The sequence below is a fragment of the Mauremys mutica genome, chromosome 11 (genome assembly GCF_020497125.1).
Source record: "Mauremys mutica isolate MM-2020 ecotype Southern chromosome 11, ASM2049712v1, whole genome shotgun sequence".
Taxonomy (NCBI): domain Eukaryota; kingdom Metazoa; phylum Chordata; order Testudines; family Geoemydidae; genus Mauremys; species Mauremys mutica.
Window position 1 is genome coordinate 43,215,221 of NC_059082.1, and position 26,574 is coordinate 43,241,794.

A 26,574-nucleotide genomic window follows, 5' to 3' on the forward strand; every position below is an offset into this window, starting at 1 on the left:
ACCTTAGAACTCAAGGCCTGGCCCCTTCCCCCGTCAGGGTGCACCTGGTGGCTATTTTGGCATTCCATCTGCCGATCCAGGGCTGCTTGGTTTTCTCCCATGCCATGACCGGGCTCTCAAACGGCTAGACCTGTCCTTTCCTTATGCTATAGCCCCTGTCCCTCAGTGGGATCTAAATTTGGTGTTATCCCGCCTCATGGGGCCCCCTTTCGAACCTCTGGCCACATGCTCATGGTCTCACCTTTTCATGGAAGGTAGCCTTCCTTGTGGCCATCACGTCAGCCCGGCGGGTCTCGGAGCTCAGGGCCCTGACCTGCAACCCCCCTTACAGTCTTTCACAAGGACAAGGTTCAGCTTCGCCCACACTCGGCATTCCTCCCTAAGGTGTTCTCCACTTTTCACATGGGACAGGACATCTTCCTGCCTATCCTCTGCCCCAAACCTCATGCCTCTAACAAGGAATGTCACCTCCATACACTGGCTTTTTATCTGGATCAGACTTAAGCTGTTCCGCAGGTCTTCACAACTCTTTGTTGCTTCAGCCGAGTGCATGAAGGGTCAACCGATTTCCACCCAGAGGCTTTCCCGGTGGATTACATCATGCATCCACACATGCTACGACCTAGCAGGGGTTCCCGCACCACCTATCATAAAGGCTCACTCGACAAGGGCTCAGGCCTTGTTGGCGGCCTTTGTGGTCCATGTCCCTATCCAGGACATCTGTAGAGCCGCTACCTGGTCCTCAGTACACACGTTCACATCGCACGCCAGAGATGATGCTGGTTTTGGTAGGGCTGTGCTTCAGCCAGGGAATCCGTAAACTCCTATCCACCTCCATCAGACATAGCTTGCAATCACCTACTATGGAATACACATGAGCAAGCACTTGAAGAAGAAAGGACAGTTACCTATTCCGTAATTAGCGTTCTTCGAGTTGTGTTGCTCATGTCTATTTCACATCCCGCCCTCCTCCCCCTCTGTCGGAGTTGGTCCAGCAAGAAGGAACTGAGGGTGGGGGGAGCACGCGGCTCCCCCATAGCGCTATAGAGGTGCCACTCCAGGGGCTCAGCAGTGCTCCTGCTATGGGTACTGCTGAGGGAAAAACTTCTGGCACTAGTGCATGTGGCGAGCACACACACCTACTGTGGAATAGACATGAGCAACACATCTGGAAGAACGCCAGTTACGGAACAGATAACTGTCCTTTCTTCTCAGTTTGCCTGAAGCTGACTGGCAAGAAGGGAAGTTCCTCAAAGTAAAGAAATGGCTAGATAGAGAAGCAGATGTTCTGTACAGCTTGGGAGGAGGCAGTGACTGACAATGAAATAGGGAGCTATCAGCTTACTTGCTGGAAGCCATCAAAATCAGTCTTGCACTAAGGACACACATTTATCTCTTCTCTTTTCTGGGGATGTTGTTTCCTTTGGTATAGTTGCTTCCATAAGGATAGTTAAAGGATATCTTTGTTAATGATAGTTTTAGGCTGTGAACCCCTACCCCATGCAGATCAGCCTTCTGTGCCATGGTAACCATAGATCTGGAGTAAACCACCAGTGCAGTCTTCAAATCTGTGGTCTCCCAGAGTTCCACCCAAATGTGCCAGAGACTTATCGAAACCTCAAAAACAAACAAAAACTCTTTCCATTTGACTGAAGCTCCATCTCCAGGGGAGTATTGTTTGAGCACAGGAATGTTTTTAGAGCCTCAGAAGTCATCTTGAACGAGATGTTCAAATAATAATTGAAAACTGAACCAGGTCTTCTCCCATGTGGAGATTATGGCCCTATAGCTGCCCGCATCATTGATAACTGAGTGCTGACAGAAGATTAAGGTCTCCCACAGGAAGCTTCCACTTAAAGGCAAAGCCCTGTGTAGATGTCCCTTGGCCTTCTCTTGAGCTGTCTAGGTTAGTAGAGGGGAAGGAGGAGTGGACCTGAGTGACTCCAGGCAGAACTACTAATCTAGACAGCTCTAGTGGAGGCCAAGGAACCCTCTAGCAGGGCCTTGAAACGAGTGTGTAGGTGAGTGCCCCCCCGAGTGGTACCTGAATAGGGTGGTCATGCTAGTGAAGGAAGTATAAACTAACTATACTCCAGTGTCAGATGCCCAAAGTAAAGAAACATAAAACTTGTAATCTTGAATGTTGTTTGTAACAATACTTTTTCTGAAAAAGTGATATTTTTTTTCAAGTTGAAGGTCTTTTAATTGACAAAATCTTGCTTCTGTTGTATCATCCTGCTGTCCAGGAGACACCCTGTTATCTGTATAACCTTATGCAAGTGTATGGTGCTTTACAGGCAGAATGTAAAATGAGGATTCAATTAGAACTTGCACAGTGGCAGTGAGGGAGACTTCCCCCCCCCCGGTGATTTGAAACATAATTGTCCTGTCTGAGTCTCATTTATGTAGTACCATCACTTCAAAATTACTCTTCTTTAGCAGTCCTATTTATTGCTCTTGAGTCCCCTCCCCCATCGCCGCCCCCCCGATATATGCCATCATGTGCCAGCAATGTCCCTCTGCCATATACATTGGCCAAACCGGACAGTCTCTATGTAAAAATAAATGGACACAAATCAGACATCAAGAATGATAACATTCAAAAACCAGTTGGAGAACACTTCAGTCTCCCTGGCCACTTGATTACAGACCTAAAAGTTGCAATATTACAACAAAAAAACTTCAAAACCAGACTCCAACCAGAGACTGCTGAATTGGAATTAATGTGCAAATTGGACACCATCAAATTAGGCTTGAATAAAGACGGAGTGGATGGGCCTTACACAAAGTAAAACTATTTCCCCATGTTTATTTCCCCCCCCAGTTCCTTACATCTCGTCAATTGCTGGAAATGGCCATTTTCATTACCACTACAAACAGTTCTTTTTCTCTCCTGCTGATTATAGCTCACCTTAACTGATCACTCTCCTTATAGTGTGTATTGTAACACCCATTGTTTCATGTTGTGTGTGTATATGTGTGTATATCTATGTCTTCCTACTGTATTTTCCACTCCATGCATCTGACGAAGTGGGCTGTAGCCCACAAAAGCTTATGCTCAGATAAATTTGTTAGTCTCTAAGGTGCCACAAGTACTCTTGTTCTTTTTACATAATCACTTGAGTCCCAGAAGGTGTTTTGGCACACTTTGTGTAGAGGATAATGCACATAAAGTCAAAGTTGTTCTTGCTGGGTCACTGTCTGCATGATAAACGTATCAAATCTCAGTTAGAAATAAGTTACCAACAATAGGTTCTTCATCCTTCTGAACAGATGAACATCTGGGTTCCAAAGGGGCTAAAGAATACCAAGCAAGTTGACATACTCAAAGTTAACTTTTTTCACTCCATGCATCTGATAAAGTGGGTTATAGCCCACAAAAGCTTATGCCCAAATAAATTTAAGTCTCTAAGGTGCCACAAGGATGCCTCATTGTTTTTACTAATACAGACTAAGATGGTTACCACTCTGAAAGTTAACTGTATACGTCAGTTCACATAGAGCTCTAATGCTGTAAACTCCTGTTACTCAATGTTAGTCCTATAACCCATCCTATTCCCTGTTTTTTCCTTGCTGCTTCTACTTGCTTCGGCAGTCTCTTAGCTGCCTTGGGCAGAATGTGGTAGGTAATCATTCTGGAACTATGAGCGACTGAGTGTGATCTCCAAGTGGAGGGATGTGAGTGCAGGAAACAAAACCGTGGGTATCGTTTTAACTCTAACCATAGTTCCTGATGCAGCATTTGTTATTGAAGGCTAAGATTTAGTCATGGGTATTTTAGTAAGTCATGAACAGGTCATGGGCAATAAACAAACATTCAAGGCCTGTGATCTGTCTGACTTCTACTATATAAATACCTCTGACTAAAACTTAGCAGCTCCGGGGGCCAGTGGCTAGCCCCTGCACTGGCTGCGGGGGCTACTGCCCCCCAGGCAACTTGTTGCTCCAAGGCCTCCAAACTGCTCTTCGGGGCCTCCCCAGGGCCAGCTACCCCCAGGACTGATGCTCGGGTTTTCCCTGGGGCCACCTGAGCAGTGGCTAGTGCGGATGACTCCAGGCTGCCCCCAAGACCACTGCTTGGGGGCTCCCTGTGTCCGCTTGAGCAGTGGCCATTGCGGCTGGCCCCCAGGGCTGCTCCTGGGACCACTGCTTGGGCGTTCCCCGGGGCTGGCTTCTCCCAGAGTTGCTGGTGCGGCTGGCCCTGGGGCACCCGAGCAGCTGGCCCCAGGGCCAGCTATTCTGGCGGCCCTGAGGTCAGCTGCCCCAGCCACTGTAGCTGCAAAAGTAATGGAGGTCGCCAAATTTTCAGAATCCATGACTTCCATGACCTCCGTGACAGAAAGAGCGGCCTTACTTACAGTAATAAATATAGGAAAAAAGGTCTCTCATACCAGGTGCATGAGTCAAAAGCTACATCTAGCTAGAGGTGTTGGTGTCATCCCCAGCTTGAGTAGACCTACTCACGCTAGCTCCTCTTGAGCTAGCATGCTGAAAATAGTGTAGCTGTGGTAGCATTAGCATTGGAGGCATGGTCTAGCTGCCTCAAGAACGTACCCCTAGAGTCCAGACAGGTTTATACTCAATGGGGGCTAATCTGTGCTGCTTCTTTCGCTACCATAGCTACACTACTATTTTCAGCATGCTAGCTCAAGAGGAGCTAGTGTGAGTAGGTCTACTCCTGGCTCCATGTAGACATAACCCTAAAATGAAGGACAACTTAGAAGTATTTGAGGAAGGAGGGGCAAATCCTACATCTCCATTTTTCCTGCTGCTGTTAGGGATGCAGACTGCAGCTACATTGAGTGCACATTTAAAGCTGCTGTAACAATGTGGTGGTGTGATGATGATGCAAGGTAAACAATATGGTATTGTTGGAACAGTCAGATTCTGTACTGCAAGTAAGAGATAAATAAGCATAACTGCACAGCTCCAGGAAGGATGGAATGGATACAGTGTCACATGTCTTTATTGTTGCAGTACTTTACTGGCCTAGAGTGTGGACATAAGTTCTGTATGCAGTGCTGGAGTGAATATTTAACTACCAAAATAATGGAGGAAGGCATGGGACAGGTAAATATTGGATCTACGTGACTTGTGCTGGTCTTGTGTTGGGGAAGAGGGAAGGATGGGATGGAGGCAGGGGTCTTTTCTAACAAAAATGAATAAACAAGTCTTGGAGGTTGAATTCTTCATCTACAGAGTGCATGTGGGTTTCATAGGGAACTGTATGGACTCTGTCTAAGCATCTCATCTGTGGTTGAACATGGTCATGCTGCTCAAGGAGGTATGTATCTGGAGTTCTGATTTTGTTGAGCCAATATGGCTACTTTGCAATAAAATCCTGTGGGGTTCCTCATGAGGATAAAGGGGCACAAAAAACATTCCAAGACCTTACTTGACCCATTTTTCCTTTTTCAGACTATTTCATGCCCTGCTCATGGCTGTGATATCTTAGTTGACGACAATACAGTTATGTAAGTACCACAGTTGAAGGGTGGCATCATGTTACCCTTCCTCTGTTAATGTTTTTCCATTTTCCCCCTCCAGTAAATGTTGTGTGTATGAAATGGCTCATTTGGAGCTCCTTTAAGGTCTTAAAGTGTAAAGAGATTGATGTTCAAGGCACTGTGTTGGTGTACTGATTCTCAGCTAGAGGGGAGAATCTCTGCCACACTTATTAAACTTACAAATAGAATAAATGCACTTGCACACTATCACCAAAACCCCAGTTAATTGCCTATACAGTTGTTAGTTTCCTCTCATCTGACTAGGAATATAGAACTTCCTACAGCAGGTCAACATGCTGGTCCATCAAGTCCTGTATTCTGCCTTGGGCAGTGAAAAATACCTGAAGCTTCAGAAGAGTACACTTGTAATGCGTTTGGCCAACGCTGATGGATTTCTTCACCAAGTAGTTGAAGAACCAACAAGAGGGGATGCCATTTTAGATTTGGTTTTAGTGAGTAGTGAGGACCTCATAGAAGAAGTGGTTGTAGGGGACAACCTTGGTTCAAGTGATCATGAGCTAATTCAGTTCAAACTAGATGGAAGGATAAACAAAAATAGATCTGGGACTAGGGTTTTTGATGTCAAAAGGGCTAATTTAAAGAATTAAGGAAATTAGTTAGGGAAGTGGATTGGACTGAAGAACTCGTGGATCTAAAGGCGGAGGAGGCCTGGAATTACTTCGAGTCAAAGTTGCAGAAACTATCTCAGAAAGGTGATTAAGAAAAAGCAGAAAGCCTACAAGGAGTGGAAGATGGGCGGGATTAGCAAGGAAAGCTACCTTATTGAGGTCAGAACATGTAGGGATGAAGTGAGAGGCTAAAAGCCATGTAGAGTTGGACCTTACAAAGGGAATTAAAACCAATAGTAAAAGGTTCTATAGCCATATAAATAAGAAGAAAACAAAGAAAGAAGTGGGACCGCTAAACACTGAGGATGGAATTGGAGGTTAAGGATAATCTAGGCATGGCCTAATATCTAAATAAATACTTTGCCTCAGTCTTTAATAAGGCTAATGAGGAGCTTAGGGATAATGGAAGGATGACAAATGGGAATGAGGATATGGAGGTAGATATTACCATATCCGAGGTAGAAGCCAAACTCGAACAGCTTAATGGGACAAAATCGGAGGGCCCAGATAATCTCCATCCAAGAATATTAAAGGAACTGGCGCATGAAATTGCAACCCATTAGCAAGAATTTTTAATGAATCAGTAAACTCAGGGGTTGTACCATACGACTGGAGAATTGCTAACATAGTTCCTATTTTTAAGAAAGGGGAAAAAAAGTGATCCGAGCAACTATAGGCCTGTTAGTTTGACATCTGTAGTATGTAAGGTCTTGGAAAAAATTTTGAAGGAGAAAGTAGTTAAGGACATTGAGGTCAATGGTAATTGGGACAAAATACAACATGGTTTTACAAAAGGTAGATCGTGCCAAACCAACCTGATCTCCTTCTTCTTTGAGAAGGTAACAGATTTTTTAGATAAAGGAAACGCAGTGGATCTAATTTACCTCTATTTCAGTAAGGCATTTGACATGGTTCCTCATGGGGAATTATTAGTTAAATTGGAAAAGATGGGGATCAATATGAAAATTGAAAGGTGGATAAGGAACTGGTTAAAGGGGAGACTACAACGGGTCGTACTGAAAGGTGAACTGTCAGGCTGGAAGGAGGTTACTAGTGGAGTTCCTCAGGGATCAGTTTTGGGACCAATCTTAATTAACCTTTTTATTACTGGCCTTGGCACAAAAAGCGGGAATGTGCTAATAAAGTTTGCGGGTGACACAAAGCTGGGAGGTATTGCTAACACAGAGAAGGACCGGGATATCATACAGGAAGATCTGGATGACCTTGTAAACTGGAGTTTAGAATTTCATCCTATTACTATTTAATAGGATGAAATTTAATAGTGAAAAGTGCAAGGTCATGCATTTAGGGATTAATAACAAGAATTTTAGTTATAAATTGGGGACACAGTTGGAAGTAACAGAAGAGGAGAAGGACCTCGGAGTATAGGTTGATCACAGGATGACTATGAGCCACCAATGTGATATGGCCGTTAAAAAAGCTAATGCAGTTTTAGGATGTATCAGGTGAGGTATTTCCAGCAAAGATAAGGAGGTGTTAGTACCGTTATATAAGGCACTGGTGAGACCTCATCTGGAATACTGTGTGCAGTTCTGGTCTCCCATGTTTAAGAAGGATGAATTCAAACTGGAACAGGTTCAGAGACCGGCTACTAGGATGATCCGAGGAATGGAAAACCTGTCTTATGAAAGGAGACTCAAAGAGCTTGGCTTGTTTAGCCTACCAAAAGAAGGTTGAGGGGGGATATGATTGCTCTTTATAAATATGTCAGAGGGATTAATAGTAGGGAGGGAGAGGAATTATTTAAGCTTAGTACCAATGTGGACACAACAACAAATGGATATAAACTGGACGTTTAGACTTGAAATTAGACGAAGGTTTCTAACCATTAGAGGAGTGAAGTTCTGGAACAGCCTTCCAAGGGGAGTAGTGGGGGCAAAAGACATATCTGGCTTTAAGACGAAGCTTGATAAGTTTATGGAGGGGATGGTATGATGGGATAGCCTAATTTTGGCAATTAATTTAGCAACTGATCTTTGATTATCAGCAGATAAGTATGCCCAGTGGTCTGTGATGGGATGTTAGATGGGTTGGGATCTGAGTTACTATAGAGAATTCTTTCCTGGATGCTGGCTGGTGAGTCTTGCCCACATGCTCAGGGTTGAACTGATCGCCATATTTGGGGTTGGGAAGGAATTTTCTTCCAGGGCAGATTGGCAGAGGCCCTGGAGGTTTTTCACCTTCCTCTGCAGCATGGGGCACAGGACACTTGCTGGAGGATTCTCTGCAGCTTGAGGTCTTCAGACCACAATTTGAGGACTTCAGTAACTCAGACTTAGGTTAGGGGTTTGTTATAGAAGTGGATGGGTGAGATTCTGTGGCCTGCATTGTGCAGGAGGTCAGACTAGACTATCATAATGGTCCCTTCTGACCTTAAAGTCTATGAGTCTGTGAGAACTCTGCAGTGCTGCCCATTCCACATAGGCTGTTGTGAAAGATGCCTTCCTGACCCCTTTGTAGGGAATTGTATTAATTACACCCTGAGTCATGAGATTCAATTACCCTTTTATGTTAGCCAGTGTGGGGTGGAGCGAGGCACATTGTTGTGTTGCCATGAGACTTAATTTTAGTTTTTGCATAGTATTTTAGATGCCACCTTTTTAAGTACACTTTCTTTATAGGGATCTTATATTAGTGGAATCCAAACTTACCCACCAGTGTGACTTAGACTACAACAGTGCAAAATGAGACTTGCCTAGAGGCATGTATCTACACTAGGAGCTTGCAGCAGTGGAGCTATCTCTCTATAGTTCCACCCAGGAATTACTGTTCTCTGAACAAGCACTTTGATTTTAAATTCCTGTTGTTTCCATTCTTCCCTAATCTTGCAGAAGAACCTCTGGAAGGTCTCGGAGGTGTATGAGCCGTAACACCTTAACTGAAAGTGTGAAGGATTCTCAACTTTTAAGAGGCTTCAAGCTATTAAGTAATTGGAATTAAACAATTGCAAACAAAAAAGTTATTTTTAATAGTCTGACTAAAAAGCCCTTCCCTACCAACTTTCATTCTTAGCTCATGTGATGTCACCTTTTCTCTAGCTCTCCAGCCTTAGCTTTCCAGACTACACAGGACCTGAATTTCTACTTCTATTTTTTTAAGGCATATTTAAAAGAAAAAACACTTTTCATGGCTTCTTTAACCACCATTAAAGCAGAGAAAGCATAGACCCAGTTCCACCTTCCCCCAGCCTATGAAGCAGTGGAATCTCTAAGCTGCTCTACCTGTGAGCAGGCCAGTTTCAGCAGTGAAGATAGACTTTCCCAGATCCATCACTGTATAGGTATATTCTTGTCAGTTATGCTTCCTATGGCTTTTATAGCTATTGATGTTGTGGGGGAGAAGGAAGAAGGTTGTCTTAAATCTTTCAAGACCTTCAAACCAGCTAAAGGTAATCTGTTCTATCCCTTCCTCACCCTATCTAATGCTGCTGGTAATTGCTTTAACCTACATGCCGTGTTGTTGCTTTCATTAATAAGCACAGCAAGCTGCCTTTATTACTGGTGCCAAATGTCTGCTGCTGTCACATAGGCTCTGCAGTCCAGTAACAACTGGCTAGAATCTTCCTTCTCAGCTTCTCTACAACTTCTGGTGACATTTATGGTACAACAGTATGTCTCGTTCCCATTTGGCCTAGTGCTAAGAAAGTTCAGACAAAATTGAAAGGACAGTGTTGAGGAACTCTGTAAAAGAGGGGAGGATGCAGCAAGTCAGAAGTGCTACTCTCCAGCATTAGTGCCTTATTTTTTAAGTTAAAGGACCACTTAGGTGAGGCTTAATGGAGCTGTTGTGTAAACATTTCCCTAGTATATAGCATTTATTTCCTGTCCTTTTGTTGCCAGTAGAGGTTAGTGGGTAAAAAATTGCCAAGCAGCTGCTTCTCCTGCTTGATTCTTTCAGTGAGGTCAGTCTGTATGTGTAACTTAGTTTGTTAATGAAGGAAGAAGGAAGCATGGCTAGTTGGCTAGAGCATGGAGGCTGGGAATTGGAAAGAGATGGGTTTTATTCCAAATGACTATTGATTTGTGACCTTGGGCAAGTCACTTACCCTGTTTGCCTCAATTTCCTTGTCTGTTAAATAACCCCCACCACCATACGGGAATTTGTGATCCTCAGGTGAATGGCACTATAGAAATGCAGTTGTCATTTTAAAGTGACACTTTCAAATCCAACAGACAGGAACAGGGTGCAATTGTGAAGGTGGCTTATTTGCCTAGTTTGGTAAACAGCACATATAAGGGATTCTAGTGCAACACTAGCTGTATTCTAGTTAATTTGCATCCTAAATTTTGTCTTTGATTATGTGCAGCTTTTGGAAAATTTGGGGCTGAAATTTATCATTCCTATTCTCATCCCAGAGGTGAACTTCTTAGTAAAGTTCCATACATGTATATTATGAGTTAAATTAAAATTAATTGTATTCTCAGATAACAAATGGCTTCATTTAAAAACTGGTAAATTAGCCATGGACTTGGTCCTTAATGATAACAGTTTTTGACATGTTTGAAGACATTTTAGTTCAGAAATACTTACAAATTTGAAAATCCCATTCTGTGTATGCACAATTCTGTGCTTTGCATTAGGTCAAAATCTCTCAATACTGGTATGTGCTAGAGTTTAGTCTGGAGTGCTGTACGATTCAATGCAGGTTCATTTCAATCTTTATTATTAATATGAATATGTGAATGCTCATTTGATCACACCATGAAATGAACACACATCTATGGATGAAAAGTCCTACATAAGAGCTAGATATTATAATATTTCTTACTGTGTGCTAGTTTCAGTATTTACTTCTAAGTTGCCCTCCGGATATAAACAGATTAGCATGCATGTATGTAGTAAAAGCTTTTTAGTATTTATTCCAGTGTGTTATTACAAAGTGATTGTTTTTAACAATAACTTGTGCAAAGTGTAAATCATTTCAACTTCATAGGTTGAGATTTTAAATACTCAAAAGGAAATTCAGTCATAGTCCTCAAGCAGTCATAAGTGTGCTGCCTTATGCACATGAAGGCTTTAGGGCTGTCAAACAATTAAAAAAAAAAAAGGCAATTGTGAGGTTTTTTTAAAATTTGCAATTGCAGTTTTAATTGCACTGTTAAACAATAATAGAATACTGATTTAAATGTATTATACATATTTTGGATGCTTTTCTACATTTTCAAATATATTGATTTCAGTTACAACACAGAATACCAAGTGTACAGTGGTCATTTCATATTTTCGATTATAAATATTTGCTCTAGTTAATTTGTTTTGCATTAATTGCTTGAGTTAACTGGGATTGATGGTCCTAAAGTCTTGTTTGTGTAAGTGTTTCCAGTAATACATAATTTAATGTCATTATTTACAGTGCACCAGTCCTAAACTCAGTATATACACAACATAATTATAAAACCCAGAATCATGCAGATTGATCAATAAATATACCTGAAAGTGCTCCCGAACTCCCCTAAAACAATTGAAATGATTAACTTAAAGTGAGATTTTATTTGCTTTTGCCACTGTCCAGTAGACAATGTATTTTGCTGATCTTGCAGCTTTAACTTGTTGCCTTTCTGTATATGACTGTATCAGCAGTATACCATTAACGTTTAAGCTGATGGTCATTAACATTCAGTTGAAATCCAAATAACATTTGGGCATACCTGGTGCTGGTCAGTAGCTCAGCGAGTGCTGTCTGGAGCCTTTGAAAGCAGTTTATAGGAAACATGCAAATCTGACATGAATAGAAATTAGCAAAAGTTTTTACTGTACATCTTGGACTCTTCAGGAAAGCCTTAGAAAAATTCAGGTACACTCCTCAAAACAGTTGAACTGTACAACTTTCATTTGTGCTTTTGTATTAAGAATCTGAAATGAAAGTTGTAAGGTTCAAAGTGTTTGTATTGTGTTGTTGTAATGCTACACAAGTAGGAAACAGGTAAGTGTTCCCGGACTGTATATGGGAAAGCAACCACATTCTTACACTGTCTCTTTAGTTGTTGACTGTGTGTAAATAAATGAGTTTTCTACTACAATGAATGTTTTTGCATTTCTCTCCTTTCCATAGGCGTCTGATCACAGATTCAAAGGTTAAATTAAAGTACCAGCATTTAATAACTAATAGTTTTGTAGAGGTGAGTTTTTTTTATTTGAAATTCTTTAATGAAAGAAATAATTCTGTTCTAATCTTTTTATTCTTCTACACAGAAACAGTGAGACCCCTTTGTTACCTAGCTTTGATTATTTCCATTTGTAGTGGTGTGTTGAACACGTTTTTGATTGAATTGTGGCTCAGTGGTTGGTGTTGCGGGATGGGGGCTTGCTTCTGTTTGTCTAAAGGCTAATTGTTAACACCCTTTTGTTTTAATTAGGCTGGGTGCTCTTGTGCTAGGGGACAATGTAGATTTCTAAATTGTGATAGGATATATGCATGTGAGAGCTAGTTGTCAACATTTTTCCTTTTGCTATGTTAACGCTTTCTTGAAAAGGGCAAGCATTTGTCATTGAAGGCTGAGCTTGCATTGACTCTTTTATGGCAATATGCTCCAAGTCAGCAGAAAATGAAGAGCTGCCCAAGTTTAATGGCTATAGACTTCTGTACAGGAGATGATCTAATTGGTTGTAACAAGGTAGCGCTCTTGCAGCAAGTGTTTATAAGCCATTTAGCCTATGTACAATTATGGGGAAAATATTAAACCTAGTGTACCAGGAAGACACATGACCCAGAAAGGTATGTACTGGGTGAGGGGGGGAGACAGTGGAACATTACTTGGAAATTTAGAAAATTACTGTCACAGTAGATGAGCAAAATGCAGTAGGTGTTACATAAGTCCTGAGAGGGATTTAATGGTCCTTGTCTTTCCAATGTGGTAATCACTGTATTTGGGTAAGCTTTTTTTCAGCCTCAAAACCAGGACACACCTAGCATTAAAGTGTAAAGGGTACCCCAAGTGCCAGTCTTTAAGACATGATGATGTATAACTGCTTTGAATGAAATGTCAGTGTTCTGTTAACTACTGGCTCCATAACTGACAAATAAATGAATAAACCTAGATACAGAAACTAAGATTTAAAGATGCAAGTTGGGAAATTTTCACTGTATTAACTCCCTCACTGCATCTGTGTTGCGAATATTCAGGTATACTGTAAATAGCCTGTTCAGTAATCAGAAATAGCTTGGGAAAATTAAGGTTGCAGTCAAACAATAAACTTCTTGACTCTTGTTTAAATCGGTCTTCTTGACATTGCACTAATGTAGCATTGGGGATGCACGGTTGTTACAATCCACAAGGGTTTATAATGGTTAGAAGAAGTCTTAGAAGTCCATTGGTGGCTGCAGTAAAAATGCAAACAAAGCAGTGGGATGTGTTACCAGAGGGATTGAGAATGCGTATGGCTTGTAAAGGTGAGTTCCTGGACATGGCTGTAGGTAGACAGTGTTTCATTAAAAGAGTGTCACTGCAGCACAGAGGTTGGGAGATGGGCCAAACTGCTCGATGTTAGTTGGACCAATACTTCCCCAAAGGAAAGCTTAAACATTTTACACTTTCTTCATGAAAAGTATCTTCTAGGTAGCCTAGTAGATGCATTCAGAATACAGGAGATAAAAGTGGGACAGCAGTAACTATTCACACTACTGCTTGTTCAGAAAAAAGATTCAACAGTGAAGTAATTGACTGATTTATTCAGTCACTTGTTCTGTGGGGATAGAGTGAACATGTAGAATAAGCAGATGTGAGGCCACTGCGGATAGGAATTTAAGACAGGAAGGGTATGTCTACACTGCAGCTAGACACCGATGGCTGGCCCATGCCAGCTGACTTGGGTTCAGGCTGCAGCCCAAGCCTGGAAGTCTACACTACAGTTAAACAGCCCTGCAGCTCAAGCCCGTGTGCTCAAGTCAGGTGGGATCAGCCAGCTTTTTTATTGCAATGTAAACATACCCGAAGACTCTTAAGGTTAAAGGATACTGGGACAATAGGATACAGGGGGGAAGGAAGATTTGTTAGGGTGAGTGTCCTTTTCCTGGTACTTCTTGGTGCCATGTTTTCTCATTTTATTTTCTAGTGTAATCGACTGTTAAAATGGTGTCCTGCCCCAGACTGCCACCATGTTGTTAAAGTTCAGTATCCTGATGCTAAACCTGTTCGCTGCAAATGTGGACGTCAGTTTTGGTAAGAACACTCCTGTGAATTAATTCAGAGCTTCCAGGACCATTCAAAAGTTAAGAGTTAGGTACTGTATAAATATCTTGTTGAGAAATTGTTTAAGTGCCAGAGGAGTCAATATGAGCGGGGAGAGCTTAGTAACCATTTGGAAGAAGGGGAGAGGTTTTAAAAGCAAGGATTAGTTTTGTGGTTCATCTTTCTTTTTGCTTCAGTTGAAAATGTTCTTGCCCATCTTCCTAATTGGAAAATAAAAATGTCTTTCAAGTGAAAATGTCTAGCAGTTGACACGGAGAAATCTCTCTCATAGAGAAATTTCTGGGGCAATTCCAAATCCCTTGGCTTCTCTCCCTTAATTGATTCACTTAACGAAGGGAACAGGAGTCATGTTCAGCAAACTGAAGATGCTTAAGTCAGTTCCCTCATTAACCGAATCATTCTGAGAGCACTTGGTGATGGGCATATATGAAATTAAAAGCTAAAGCTGGGAAATGTATTGATAAATGCCTGGACTTTCTTTTTAGAAATGGCAAAATTAACATGTTGACAGTGTAGGGTCATCTTGTGGATAAAACCTAGGACTGAGAATCAAGTCAGTCCCATTACTCACTCAGTGGCCTTTGAAAATTCAGTCGTCCTCTCTCTACATTGGTATCCCATCTAAAGTGAAGGTAGTTCATGTTCACAGGTAGGTTAAGGCTGAATTAATCAGTTTGCCAAGTGGGAAAGTGCCTCCCTCATATGCGAGGCACCTACAGCAAGGAATTATTATTTATATTGTGCATAAAGTGCTTTTAAAGGGGCTTTCAACCCTAATTACATCTTTCCACATTCAATGAGAGACTCAACAGCTGTAACCAAAAGCCAAGAAACAAGTTTTTAAATGCTCTTGAAATGAGCTGGGAAGGAACTTTGCCTGAGACCTGAATTACATGGAAATCTGCAAACTGTTAGGGCAGTTAACCTCATTCAAACAGATGTTGGTATTCAGTAGAGGAAACACTTTTGGGGAAAAAAAAGTTTGAAAACAGACATGGAAACTCCCTATAAACTAAAGGGTCTGTTTTTATACCCCTCTAGCCATTTGAAGGGCCATGCATAGATGAAGTTTTTTGTTCAACATTATGCTTTTTATTAAGAGCCCAGATGTCTGTTTTATTTTACAAAGCAGCCTTCTACTTCTGGATGGAAAACTAATCCATTTCAGATCTAATGTTAGTAGCTGGGCCCCTTTGGGAAAACTCTAAAGTGTGTCATGCACCCATCAGAGGGCATGGGATTCTAGTTTAACTGATTATCAGAGGGGTAGCCGGGTTAGTCTGTATCCAGAGAAACAACAAGGAGTCTGATGGAACCTTAAAGTCTAACGGATTTATTTGGGCATAAGCTTTCGTGGGTAAAAAACCCACTTCTTCAGATGCATGGACTCCATGAAGAAGGGTTTTTTTTTTTTACCCACGAAAGCTTATGACCAAATAAATGTTAGACTTTAAGGTGCCACCGGACTCCTCGTTGTTTTAGTTTAACTGAAACACACTTACAGTAATTGCCTTCAGCAAGATCTGGTGCCCAGACCCTTTCAGTGGAGTAACCCAAGAGACAAAAACTACTGTAAAAGTAAGTTTAATGGAGTTATGATTTAATTATAAGCATAGTGTGATAGCTAAACTTCTGTGAATTAATTCTCTTTTTCACGTACAGCTTTAACTGCGGTGAAAATTGGCATGATCCTGTTAAGTGTAAGGTGAGCATGTCCAACTTCTTCGCTGAACCCACGGCTTTGCAGAATTAAAGGGCTAAAGTTAAACTGCTTGCAGGACCCCTGGCAAAGTAGCATGGTACTGTGGGTATTTACAGTATCTAGGTACAAGCCCATAGCTGCCTTACAATAACCACTCTCACCCATGAGCTTAGTTTGGGCGGGTGTAAGCAGGGCGTTGCCCCCAAACTGCAAGCCTCGGGCACGTGCAGAATTTGTCCACGTGTGACCCCATTGGCCTGACTGGAGATGAGAAGTCTGACTATGCCTATGCTCACACCAAGGGGCACTGTAGGCCTCTGCCTCTTCATATGAAGGAAGTGACAAGCAGCACCTGAAGTCTGTTAGTAGTCTTTAGGGTCACAGCTCGGCGTTGCCTTCATAAAAAGAGCGTTTTAGATTCTGTTGTAGGATAATGTTACATCAGTAGAGATGGGTGACCTCAGGAATAAACGCTTCACTCTACAAGGAGTATTCCTATTCTCACAACACTCCTGTGAGTGCTTTAATACCTTAGTAACCTCATAGATTACTTCTGGTTTTAATATTTAATCTCAGTGGTCCTGATTTCAGGTTCCTCTGCCACCTAGCAAGATCTGTGGAAAAGATTATTATTTTAATACAGTAGCACCCAGAGGCTCTAATCAAGATTTTGTGGGACCCCCTTGGGTTAGGCACTGTGCAAACACACAGGAAGACTTGTTCCATGTCCTAAAGAGAATTCAATCTAAGATCTTAAATGGAAGAATGAGCGCAGTTAGCTACCATTGGGGCAGTAAAGGGGGGGGAGGGGGCTTGTAGCTCAGTTTATCAGCATTTCCATGAGAGATTCAATCAGTTCCTGATCTACAAGGTATAAAGTCCCATTTTTTTCTTCAGTGATTTAAATCATTGACTTAGCACTGTTCCTCTAGAAATGTAGGGAAGTAGATGAAAGTAAAGGTTGTGCAGGCTTTTCAAGTAGCCCCAATGTGCATCTGAAATGCAACACTTGCAGCAGCTTTAATACAAAAAACAATTTACAGGAGGGAATAATATGTAATTCTCTCATGACATAAAACTAGCTAGGACATCGTAGGAGACTTATCCTGTGGAGGCTTTGCATCTTTGAGTTTATGCAGAGAAATGTTTGAACGCTGCTAGTCAATGGAATGTAGCGCATGTAGATCCCCCAGAGACCCAACAGCAAATCAGGGTAATACGCATTATCATTAGAGAAGAAAAGCAACCCTGTTGTACAGCCTGCCAGAATATCACAGCTAATGTGAAAGAGGGAAAAAATAGCGTTAGTACTCTTTCCTTGCTTTTCTTAGCTGGTAGACTAGCAAAGGGAAACTGAGACTTGTTAGTTTAGTCTGTGTGCTTCTACTAACTGGGCCATGTTGGTATTAGGGGCAGAGCCTGCACAGAAGCAAGTTACATCCAGGGCTTACCTTCCAAAAACTTGTTGTTCTGGACTCACAAGTAAGACAGTCCCTAGAAGATGGCATTCTGGTATAGCTATAGTCCTATAATACTCTTTTCTAGGGTTTATCTAGTGATTCTGGCAGACAGATTTTCTGCCACAAAAGGAATTGTCAAGTTAAAGCTCACTCCACCCTGCTTGGCAAACGATGTCATTCAGGTGTACCTTTGCCCCTCTCCTTTTATGTTAAATGCTTAGTGTTAGCTTATTGTAATGTCTGTGCTAGAAAGATTTAAACTGTATAAAGTCTATGGATTCTATTTTTTCACTTTCTGAACAGTGGTTAAAGAAGTGGATTAAGAAGTGTGATGATGACAGTGAAACTTCCAATTGGATTGCAGCAAACACAAAGGTCGGTTTCAATTTCCTTCATAAACATACTACACAGAAGCGCTGATGGAAGCCAGAACAGCAGCTTAAACCTTTGGGATTAGAAGTATGCTCCACCCTAGCACAGTGTTATTGTTAACATCAAACGCTAATGACACCAGTAAGATAAAATGATCATCCTAGGTGCAAGCAGAAATGCTTCTGCTAATGGATGGATAAGATGCTTCATATTATAGCCGAGGGACTGGCATTTGGTTATTTGCCTTTGTACTAAAGAGTTAATTGGAAACCCAAAGCAAGCTGAAGCTATTGCTTTTAGGGCTTCTGTCCAGCACTGATTATGTCCTTCAGCAAATTTGTGCTTCGTTCTGTTGTTAGTGTGGGAGATGTTTATGCCCCCCCATGGCTTGGTTAGGCTGGGTTAATTTACATCTGCCTTTAAAAATCCTCCTGGTTTGGCTTTTCAGGGGTTGTTCATTTCTGTTGGGCAGGATTCCAGATGGAGACTGGCAAACCAGCTGTTAAGATTTTATTATGCAAATATATTGGTTCCAGCCAGCCCACCTTTACATAAAACTTCAGTGGTATGTTTTTGTGTGCTTTGTGAGGAGTAAAAACAAGGGTTGGCATGGTAGCAAGGAGGCAAAATATGTAACTATCATGTGGGGAATGTAGTTCAGGAGCAAACCTGGGCCTTTGCCTGTGAAGACAAGAGGCTGTGTGTGTGTGAGATTTTGCTGGGAATGGCAAGGGGTTAGGAAATGGCCACTCTGTTTTCTTATTAGTTTTGCAGAGTAATCTGGTAACAGCATTGTTCGCTGCAGACAGCTGCTCCTGGTCTGGGGTGTGCATTGCTTATTTTCTGTTTAAGTTGAATCAGATACATTTAGTGGGATCAGAACTACCCACTGTACTGAGATGTTTGGTTGAAGTGCTGCTTCCATTGCAAGACTCTGTTCATTTTCTGACTTCCTCAAATTCTGAAACTTGCTATGCTTGTGCTCTGCTTCTAGGCAAACTTCTGGGAATTTCTCAGTAAAACACTTTTTTTTTTCTCCTTCTGTGGAAAATACAATGATTTCCTAATGCGTTCTGAAGCAATGGTTCTCAGCCTTTCCAGGCTACTGCACCCCTTTCAGGATCTAATTTGTGTACCCCAAGTTTCATCTCACTTAAAAACTACTTGCTTACAAAATCAGACATAAATACAGAAGTGTCGCAGCACACGATTGACAAATTGCTTCCTTTCTCATTTTTACCATATAATTATAAAGTAAATCAATTGGAATATAAATATTGTACTTACTATATACTGAAATGTATCTGGAGCAGTATAAAACAAGTTACTGTCTGTATAAAATTTTAGTTTGTACTGAGTTCATTAGTGCTTTTTATGTAACCTGTTGTAAAACTATCTAGATGAGTTGATGTACCCCTGGAAGACCTCTGTGTACCCCCAGGGGTACATGTAACCCTGCTTGCGAACTACTGTTCTGAAACATACTTACAACAGCAGACACCACTTTGTTCAAACTTTGCTTGCTCCTTAGAGCTCACTAAAGCCAAGCTTGAAGGAAATTGGTTCCGTAGCTTTGATAGAATCATCAAAAATATATTTTGTTTTCCTCTAGGATTTTTTGCTTAACCTGAATCTGAAAGGTTAGGGGGACGCAAGCGTAATAGACTTAGATGCACACTTAAGATAACCAGATAGCAAGTGTGAAAAATTGGGATACCTTTTCTGGGAGGTGGGAAATATAGTTGCCTATATAATACAAAGCCCCTAATATCAGGATGTCTGGTCAGGCACAATAGACTTTGCTACTCAGTACTGTTAATTTAAAGTAGCATTGAGGATTGGTAGTACCATGAAGTGCTTTTGTAAATACTTTGTCTCTCTTCTAATCTTGAAAGATGGGGGTGGTCTTCCTCAGCGCTCTTAAAAATGTTTAAAATGGGAATCTTAATTTTACCCGGATCTGAAATCTATTGCGTGGGAGCCATACCTAGTAGTGGTGCTGAGAGCTGGAGCACAATGGTGTGTCAAGATCCAGGATCTACCTGGAGGGGCAGGAAGCCTCTTTAGGAACACACATCCACAGAGGGTGGGGGAAAAGGAAGTTGAGGGCTCGCCATGCTAGTATGAACCCTGCTAATCTGTCAGCTCCTGAAGTTCTGAGCTAGTAACAGTGAGATATGTGTCCTAGAACATCCCTGATTTTTTAAGTTACTCCTTATAAGTGTACAAGACACATCTACAGGAAGAAAATACTTTGATAGCCAAGACTGTGCAGTAGCAACAAAAAACAGTGTATGGTAATTACATCAGACATCTGAGCAGACCCACTGCCACGGAGTCTTATGGTATGTGTAGCAATTGGTTTAACTACAGGACAATGTCACAATTATTCTTCTCATAGAAGTGACTGGATTGAATTGCGGAAAGCTGGCATGAAATGTAATCTACCCCCACTAATAAACTCTCTGCCTGCTAGTGGGCAGTGAAGACATGGAAGATTGTAATTTTACTCTAATGATTAAGTACTAGCAATGTTGACCGGAACACACACAGGTTGAGCCTTGTCTGGTGATTATTGGTATGCCTCAGGAGAACCAGAGCAGCACAACATTCTGGCAGGGCTGCAGGCTTGCAAGCAACCTTCCCCACTCTCCCTTCCTCATTTCCTTCCCCCCCCCCTCCCCCCGGCTGGGTTGCCCACTGGCTGCAGTCCAAATTCCCAAAGAAACTTGAGCGCACATCTGACTGTGGCACATGTTTACCACCAGTCAAAAAGGAACTAAATATTTGTATTCTAAAAAATCCTTTCCTGCTCAAGCACAAGAGAAAGAAAAAGCTGTACACAATGATTCCAAAGGGCTTTTAGGCCCAGAATAATTCTGCAGTTTATAAACTGAGGCACTTCTTAAAGCAAAGGGCCTTGAAAGGAACTGAAATAATCCAATTTTGAAACTCCCTCTTGGGTGAAATAGTCTCACTTCATCAATGTCTTATGAAAAATCTAGCTTTAATGTTGAGTTTCATTTACATTGCCTTATTTTCGGCCAAAGATATTGCTGCTGCTTTTAGCCTCCAAAAAATTATTGCTGTCCTTATGAGAGATGGCCTCATTGGCACAGAAACCTATGGTAGTATTTATTCTTTATGGCCTCCTCTCTGTGTGGGAAAACTCCCTAAATTTTACCAAGACCAAGGCGTAATTTGGGAAGATATCAGGCTCTGTGTTCTGTATATTCAAATTCATGGTGATCTTGTTGCAAATACTCCAGGATAACATGGAATACATTTTGTTCAAGCTTGCCTTTATAACAAAGGAATATCATGAGACTTTAAGGAAAGTAATGGTAAGGGGAAACCAAACAACTGCTCTGTGAAAGGTTTCATTTGTGGTCTATCTTAAATGTGGTTTGCATTCAGGAATTACTGTGCATTCTTCTCTATGAATTAATTGATTGGATTTAAAGTGAAGATTGTTGTTAAATTATGTTTAATGTTGGGGTTGGCCTGGAGGCTTCTAGCAGGAGTTAGCAAAACTTTATCCTTTGGCACATTGGAGCTTTATCAGATCACCTAACAGATGGCTGAAAGTACCACTTAGCCTTATCTACATGTTAAACCAGTGAAGCTTTCCCTAAATCAGTTTAAAATTAGACCAATTAAACCAATGCAACTTCAAGTCATTAAGGCCTTAAATTCTCTCTTCTTGTTTGGGGAAGCCAGGAAGTTGAAGAGGCTTTTTGTATTCCTTGCTCTGTTCTCAATTTCTATCAGGTTCCAACATCATAGTATCTGAGGATATGTTCATCTAACCTTTTAGACATGGTTTTGGGCATGAAGACAACTTCTGTGCTAAGACGACTAAATGTTTCTTTAAAGCAGACCTTTAAAACTGTTTGTGCTTCCTTATGTTACATCAGGAAGGCCTGAAAAAAGTGTTTAAATTTCTGCTTGTTTTTACTTTAAATACCAAGAATGTCAAGTCTGGTTTTCCCTAGCTTTTTCTGAAGGATGCCTGGAAAGTCTTAGCACATGATATGGAGGGAGCGAGGACACTGAATTTTTAACACAGGCTTCCTTTATCTGAAATGTTATTAGTCATTGAAGTTAATAGGTGTTAGCAAAAGCAGCATTAATCTGATTAAAAATTCCTTCCCTTCACAATTACTCCACTCTTCTTCTGGTATGATGTCACACTTTCACTGTCCTCCAATCACCATAGTGTCTTCCAGGATGGACAGGAGTCAAGTTTCTAATGTATAAAACAGAGTTTTTGTCAGACCTTTATCCGTTATAAAGAAGCCCAAACCCAGTTCTCTTTCTTTTCAGGTCACTTTTAAACATCTGAATTTGTGTTCCACCCCCATGTTGTTTGGAAATACTATATTTGTATTTATATTGTATACTATAACAAGTCCTCTTTGGGACCCAGCTCTAAACTAAAAATTTGTCCCTTTCATTTCTTGCCACTGCAGTTCAGTGTAGAACCATGAAAAGAATCTTACTTCACATGTGGGACTCCCATCTTTTTCTCCTTTCAGATAAGCAAGAGTTTTTTAAAGCAACCCATGTAGCTGAGTAATTTCTAGTTGTCATTGCATCAAGCTCTTACAGCCTAATTCAGTGGTCCCCAACCTTTTTCATCTGGCGGGTGCCAGACAATGAGCCATGGAGGACCGTGGCAGCGGATGAGCATCTGCCGAAATTCCGCCGACAAGCGGCAACGTCAATAGGCATCGCCGCCGAAAATTGTCAGGATTTCAGCGGCAATGCCTCTGGATGACGCAGCTTGTCAGCGGCGTTTCAGTGGATGCTTGTCCGTTGGCCAGTACACAGGCACACTTAGAGGCCCTGCGGGTGCCATGGCACCCGCGGCACCGCGTTGGGGACCCCTGGCCTAATTCTAATAAACAAGACTCAACAGAATCCAGAATTGCAGGAGACCTGTTGAAATGCATCAAGCTGAGCTGAGCATTTGACAAGCCATTTTTTACATCTGGAATGTAAGTGCAGGTATTTTTGTGGCGAGAGCTAGAATGCAGACCTAACACCCTTTTTCCTGTGAAGTGTTACACAGGATTGGTCAGGGGAATAGCTCTTCTCATGTCGTGTTGCTGCAGGATGCACTGCCTCTCCTTTACCTACATTGAAATAGGAACTGCATTTTATGAATTGACTAATCTGAGCATAAAAGTAGTGGAGGGCAAGCATCACAAAAAGGGACCTGTCAAACGGGAAACAGGTTTGCCCTGACCTTTGTTTCCAAGCAGAAGATTTGAGTCATAACCATATATTCTTCTTTGAGTGATTGCTCATGTGTATTCCACAATAGGTGTGCATGCTCGCCACGTGCACTGGTGGCAGAAGTTTTTTCCCTAGTGACTCCTGGAGTGGTCCCTCTGTGGCACGGTATAAGGGGCACTGCGCGCTCCCCCCACCCTCAGTTCCTTCTTGCCACCAGTGAAGGTGCTTCGGAACTGCTCTGCTCCAGCTTTGCTGTAGCTCGTCCCCAAAACTGCTTGTTCGTTCAGTGTATGGTACCTGTAGTTAGTTAGTTGTTTAGTTTAGCTAGAGCGTCCAGGCCGGGGCATGCCCCATGCCCCAGGTTTTAAGTCATGCGACACTTGTAGGTGCTCTGTGCCACTGAGTGATCTGCACGCGGACTGTCTGTGCTGTTTGGGGGAAACCCATCTCAGCGATTGCTGCAAGATTTGCAAGTTGTTTAAGTCTCAGACCAAGAGAGAGAAAGGGACATCAGGCTCTGGGCTATTCTGATGGAGTTGGCATTGACCCTGGCTCCGGCGTGCCGCTCAGAGTCGGCACGGTGGTGTTGGTGCATGGTGACCCTTCAGCGCCATTGACTAATCGGCACCGTTCTCCGTCCACAGGGCATGCCAAGAAGGCTAGAAAGAGGCCTTCTTCGCCGTGGCACCGGAGTAAACCCGGGACACAGGCTAGACCCATGTCAGGCAGTCCTCAATCCCCACCAGCCACTAGGCCTCCAACTCAAGTCGAGCGGAGTAGCCCGGCCCATTTGGAGCGGGCCTCTCCAGATGTCCAGATGCCCTCCATGCAGGAGGCCCTGCAGGCGGCCTGGGATGTTATGTTCATGCCAGTACAAGGAGCACCACTGATGTCGGCCCCGCACTCCAGAGGCAAACCACCTCTGGGATCTCCACAGTCTATGTTCCTGATGCCGTTTGCTGCCCAGCAACTGGTCAGAGCAAAGTCCACGTGGATCGCCCTCGACACCCCCCTGGCTGTTTGGTTGGGTTCCGTCTGACTGAGACTCTCAGCACCGCTCCACCTTGAGGAGCGAATACCAAAGGGACCGAGGCAGACGTCGCCAAAGGTCCTTGTCTTGGAGGGGTTATCATAGCCGGTCACGGCTCAGACATAGACATCGTTCCTGTTTGGCATCCTGCTCTAGGACCCTGTCACGGCACTGCCTCCGCAGCCCCAGGCGTCGATTGCCAGAGCTGCTCCCGGCGCCGTCACTCCTTCCGGTTCAGGGACAGCGGCAGATTGTATGTCAGCCCAACCTGGTCTCCCTTCATAGTTGTCCATAGATGGGCCAGGCTGGACAGTGGGCCAGACCGGACAGCTGCCCCTGCCGGTGCCACAGCAGCCCCTGGTGGGGACTCCTCGGTGGCTGGAGCCTCAGAAGGACCATCGGCCTCCCTCTCCAGACCTCCAAGGAAGGAGTCGGTGGCATTTTGGGTTGTATAAGTAGGGGCATTTCCAGCAGATCAAGGGATGTGATCATTCCCCTCTATTCAGCACTGGTGAGGCCTCATTTGGAGTACTGTGTCCAGTTTTGGGCCCCACACTACAAGAAGGATGTGGATAAATTGGAGCGAGTCCAGCGGAGGGCAACAAAAATGATTAGGGGGCTGGAGCACATGACTTATGAGGAGAGGCTGAGGGAACTGAGATTGTTTAGCCTGCAGAAGAGAAGAATGAGGGGGGATTTGATAGCTGCTTTCAACTACCTGAAAGGGGGTTCCAAAGAGGATGGATCTAGACTGTTCTCAGTGGTAGAAGATGACAGAACAAGGAGTAATGGTCTCAAGTTGCAGAGGGGGAGGTTTAGGTTGGACATTAGGAAAAACGTTTTCACTAGTAGGGTGGTGAAGCACTGGAATGGGTTACCTAGGGAGGTGGTGGAATCGCCTTCCTTAGAGGTTTTTAAGGTCAGGCTTGACAAAGCCCTGTCTGGGATGATTTAGTTGGGTATGGTCCTGCTTTGAGCAGGGGGTTGGACTAGATGACCTCCTGAGGTCCCTTCCAACCCTGAGATTCTATGATTCTATGGATGTACATCCTCAGCACCATGCCCGGAGACCGACCAGGTGGTGAACCCTCCGATGCTGGTGGACACCCAAAGTACTGCGCCAGCCTCCTTGCCCTCCCTGGATGAGGTGATTACAGCCCCACCTCCCTCCATTCTGCAGGACCACCTTAGGGCCCACCAAGAACTCTTAAAAAAAGGTGGCATCAAGCCTCCACTTCCAAGCAGAGGAGATGAAGGAGCCCTCGGACTCCCTGTTTAATGTGCTGTCCTCGGCACCAGGGAGGGTGGCCTTGCCTCTCCATGAAGGGGTGGCAAAAATTTCAAATGCCCTGTGGCAAACACCAGCCTTATTGGCCCCCATCCCCAAGAGAGCAGAACACAAGTATTTTGTACCTGCCAAGGGGCATAAATACTTTACATGCCCACCCTGCTCCTAACTCCCTGGGTGGTTGATTCGGTCAACCACAGGGAGCAGAAGGGCCAGCCAGCCCCTACCCCAAAAAATAAAGATTTGTGTAGGTTGGACTCTTTTGGAAGGAAAATTTATTCGTCCTCAAGCTTCCAGTTATGGGTGGCGAACCACCCGGCTCTCCTGGGCCGGTATGAGTTCAATCTGTGGGGCTCCCTGCCCAAGTTCAAGGACGCCCTCCAGGAGCACGACAGGAAGGTGTTCAAAGCGCTGGTGGAGGAGGGTACTGCAGTTGCCAGGGCAACCCTGCAGGCAGCTTCGGATGCAGCGGACATGGCTGCGCAGTCCATGGCCTCAGCAGTGTCCATGAGAAGGGTGTCATGGCTCCTGCTCTCTGGGCTGTCCAGCGAGGCGCAGACCTCCCTCCAGGACCTCCCGTTTGACGGCAAAGCTCTGTTTGCAGAACAAATGGATACAAAGCTGCATGGTCTAAAAGACTCCTGCACGAGCCTCCAGACTCTGGGTCTCTGTTCCGGCTCTGGCTAAACCTAAGTTCAAGCTGCCACAGCCTCCCGCTCAGGCCACCCACCCAAAATACGAGACTGCTTATAAGAAGTCACGGGACTATAAGAGGCACCCACAGAGGCAGTCTCGCCGTGGGCCCTCCAAGGGTAAGCAGGCGGGAAAAGGCGGTTTTGACGGGATGCCCGGGGACGTCCTGCCAGTTCTCATATGGGATCCACCCCCAATAAAGCTTCCCTTCTCCAATCGGTTGTGTGCTTTCCTCCCGGAGTGGTCATGGCTGACCTTGGACTGATGGGTCCTCAACACCATCTCCCGGGGCTACGCCCTCCAGTTTACTTCCTCACGGCCCAACTACCCCCGTCCCTCCTGGGGGACCTCTTGCATGAGGCCCTGCTTGAGCAGGAGGTGGGGTGGCTCCTGGGCCTAGGAGTGGTGGAAGAGGTACCCAGGGAGTTCAAAGGCAATGGGT

The 26,574-nt window shown here is 43.4% G+C and overlaps 1 protein-coding gene across 2 annotated transcripts in view; it reads left to right on the plus strand.

Annotated features, from left to right (window-relative positions):
• Positions 1-26,574, plus strand: part of ARIH1 (ariadne RBR E3 ubiquitin protein ligase 1) — a 133,992-nt gene that overhangs the window by 83,453 nt on the left and 23,965 nt on the right. For both annotated transcript variants that reach the window (XM_044979342.1, XM_044979343.1), the window contains exons 4-9: positions 4,978-5,070; positions 5,419-5,474; positions 12,210-12,276; positions 14,210-14,316; positions 16,009-16,051; positions 17,812-17,883. In XM_044979342.1, coding sequence (XP_044835277.1) covers positions 4,978-5,070; positions 5,419-5,474; positions 12,210-12,276; positions 14,210-14,316; positions 16,009-16,051; positions 17,812-17,883 — 438 coding nt within the window. The remainder of the gene's footprint in view (positions 1-4,977; positions 5,071-5,418; positions 5,475-12,209; positions 12,277-14,209; positions 14,317-16,008; positions 16,052-17,811; positions 17,884-26,574) is intronic.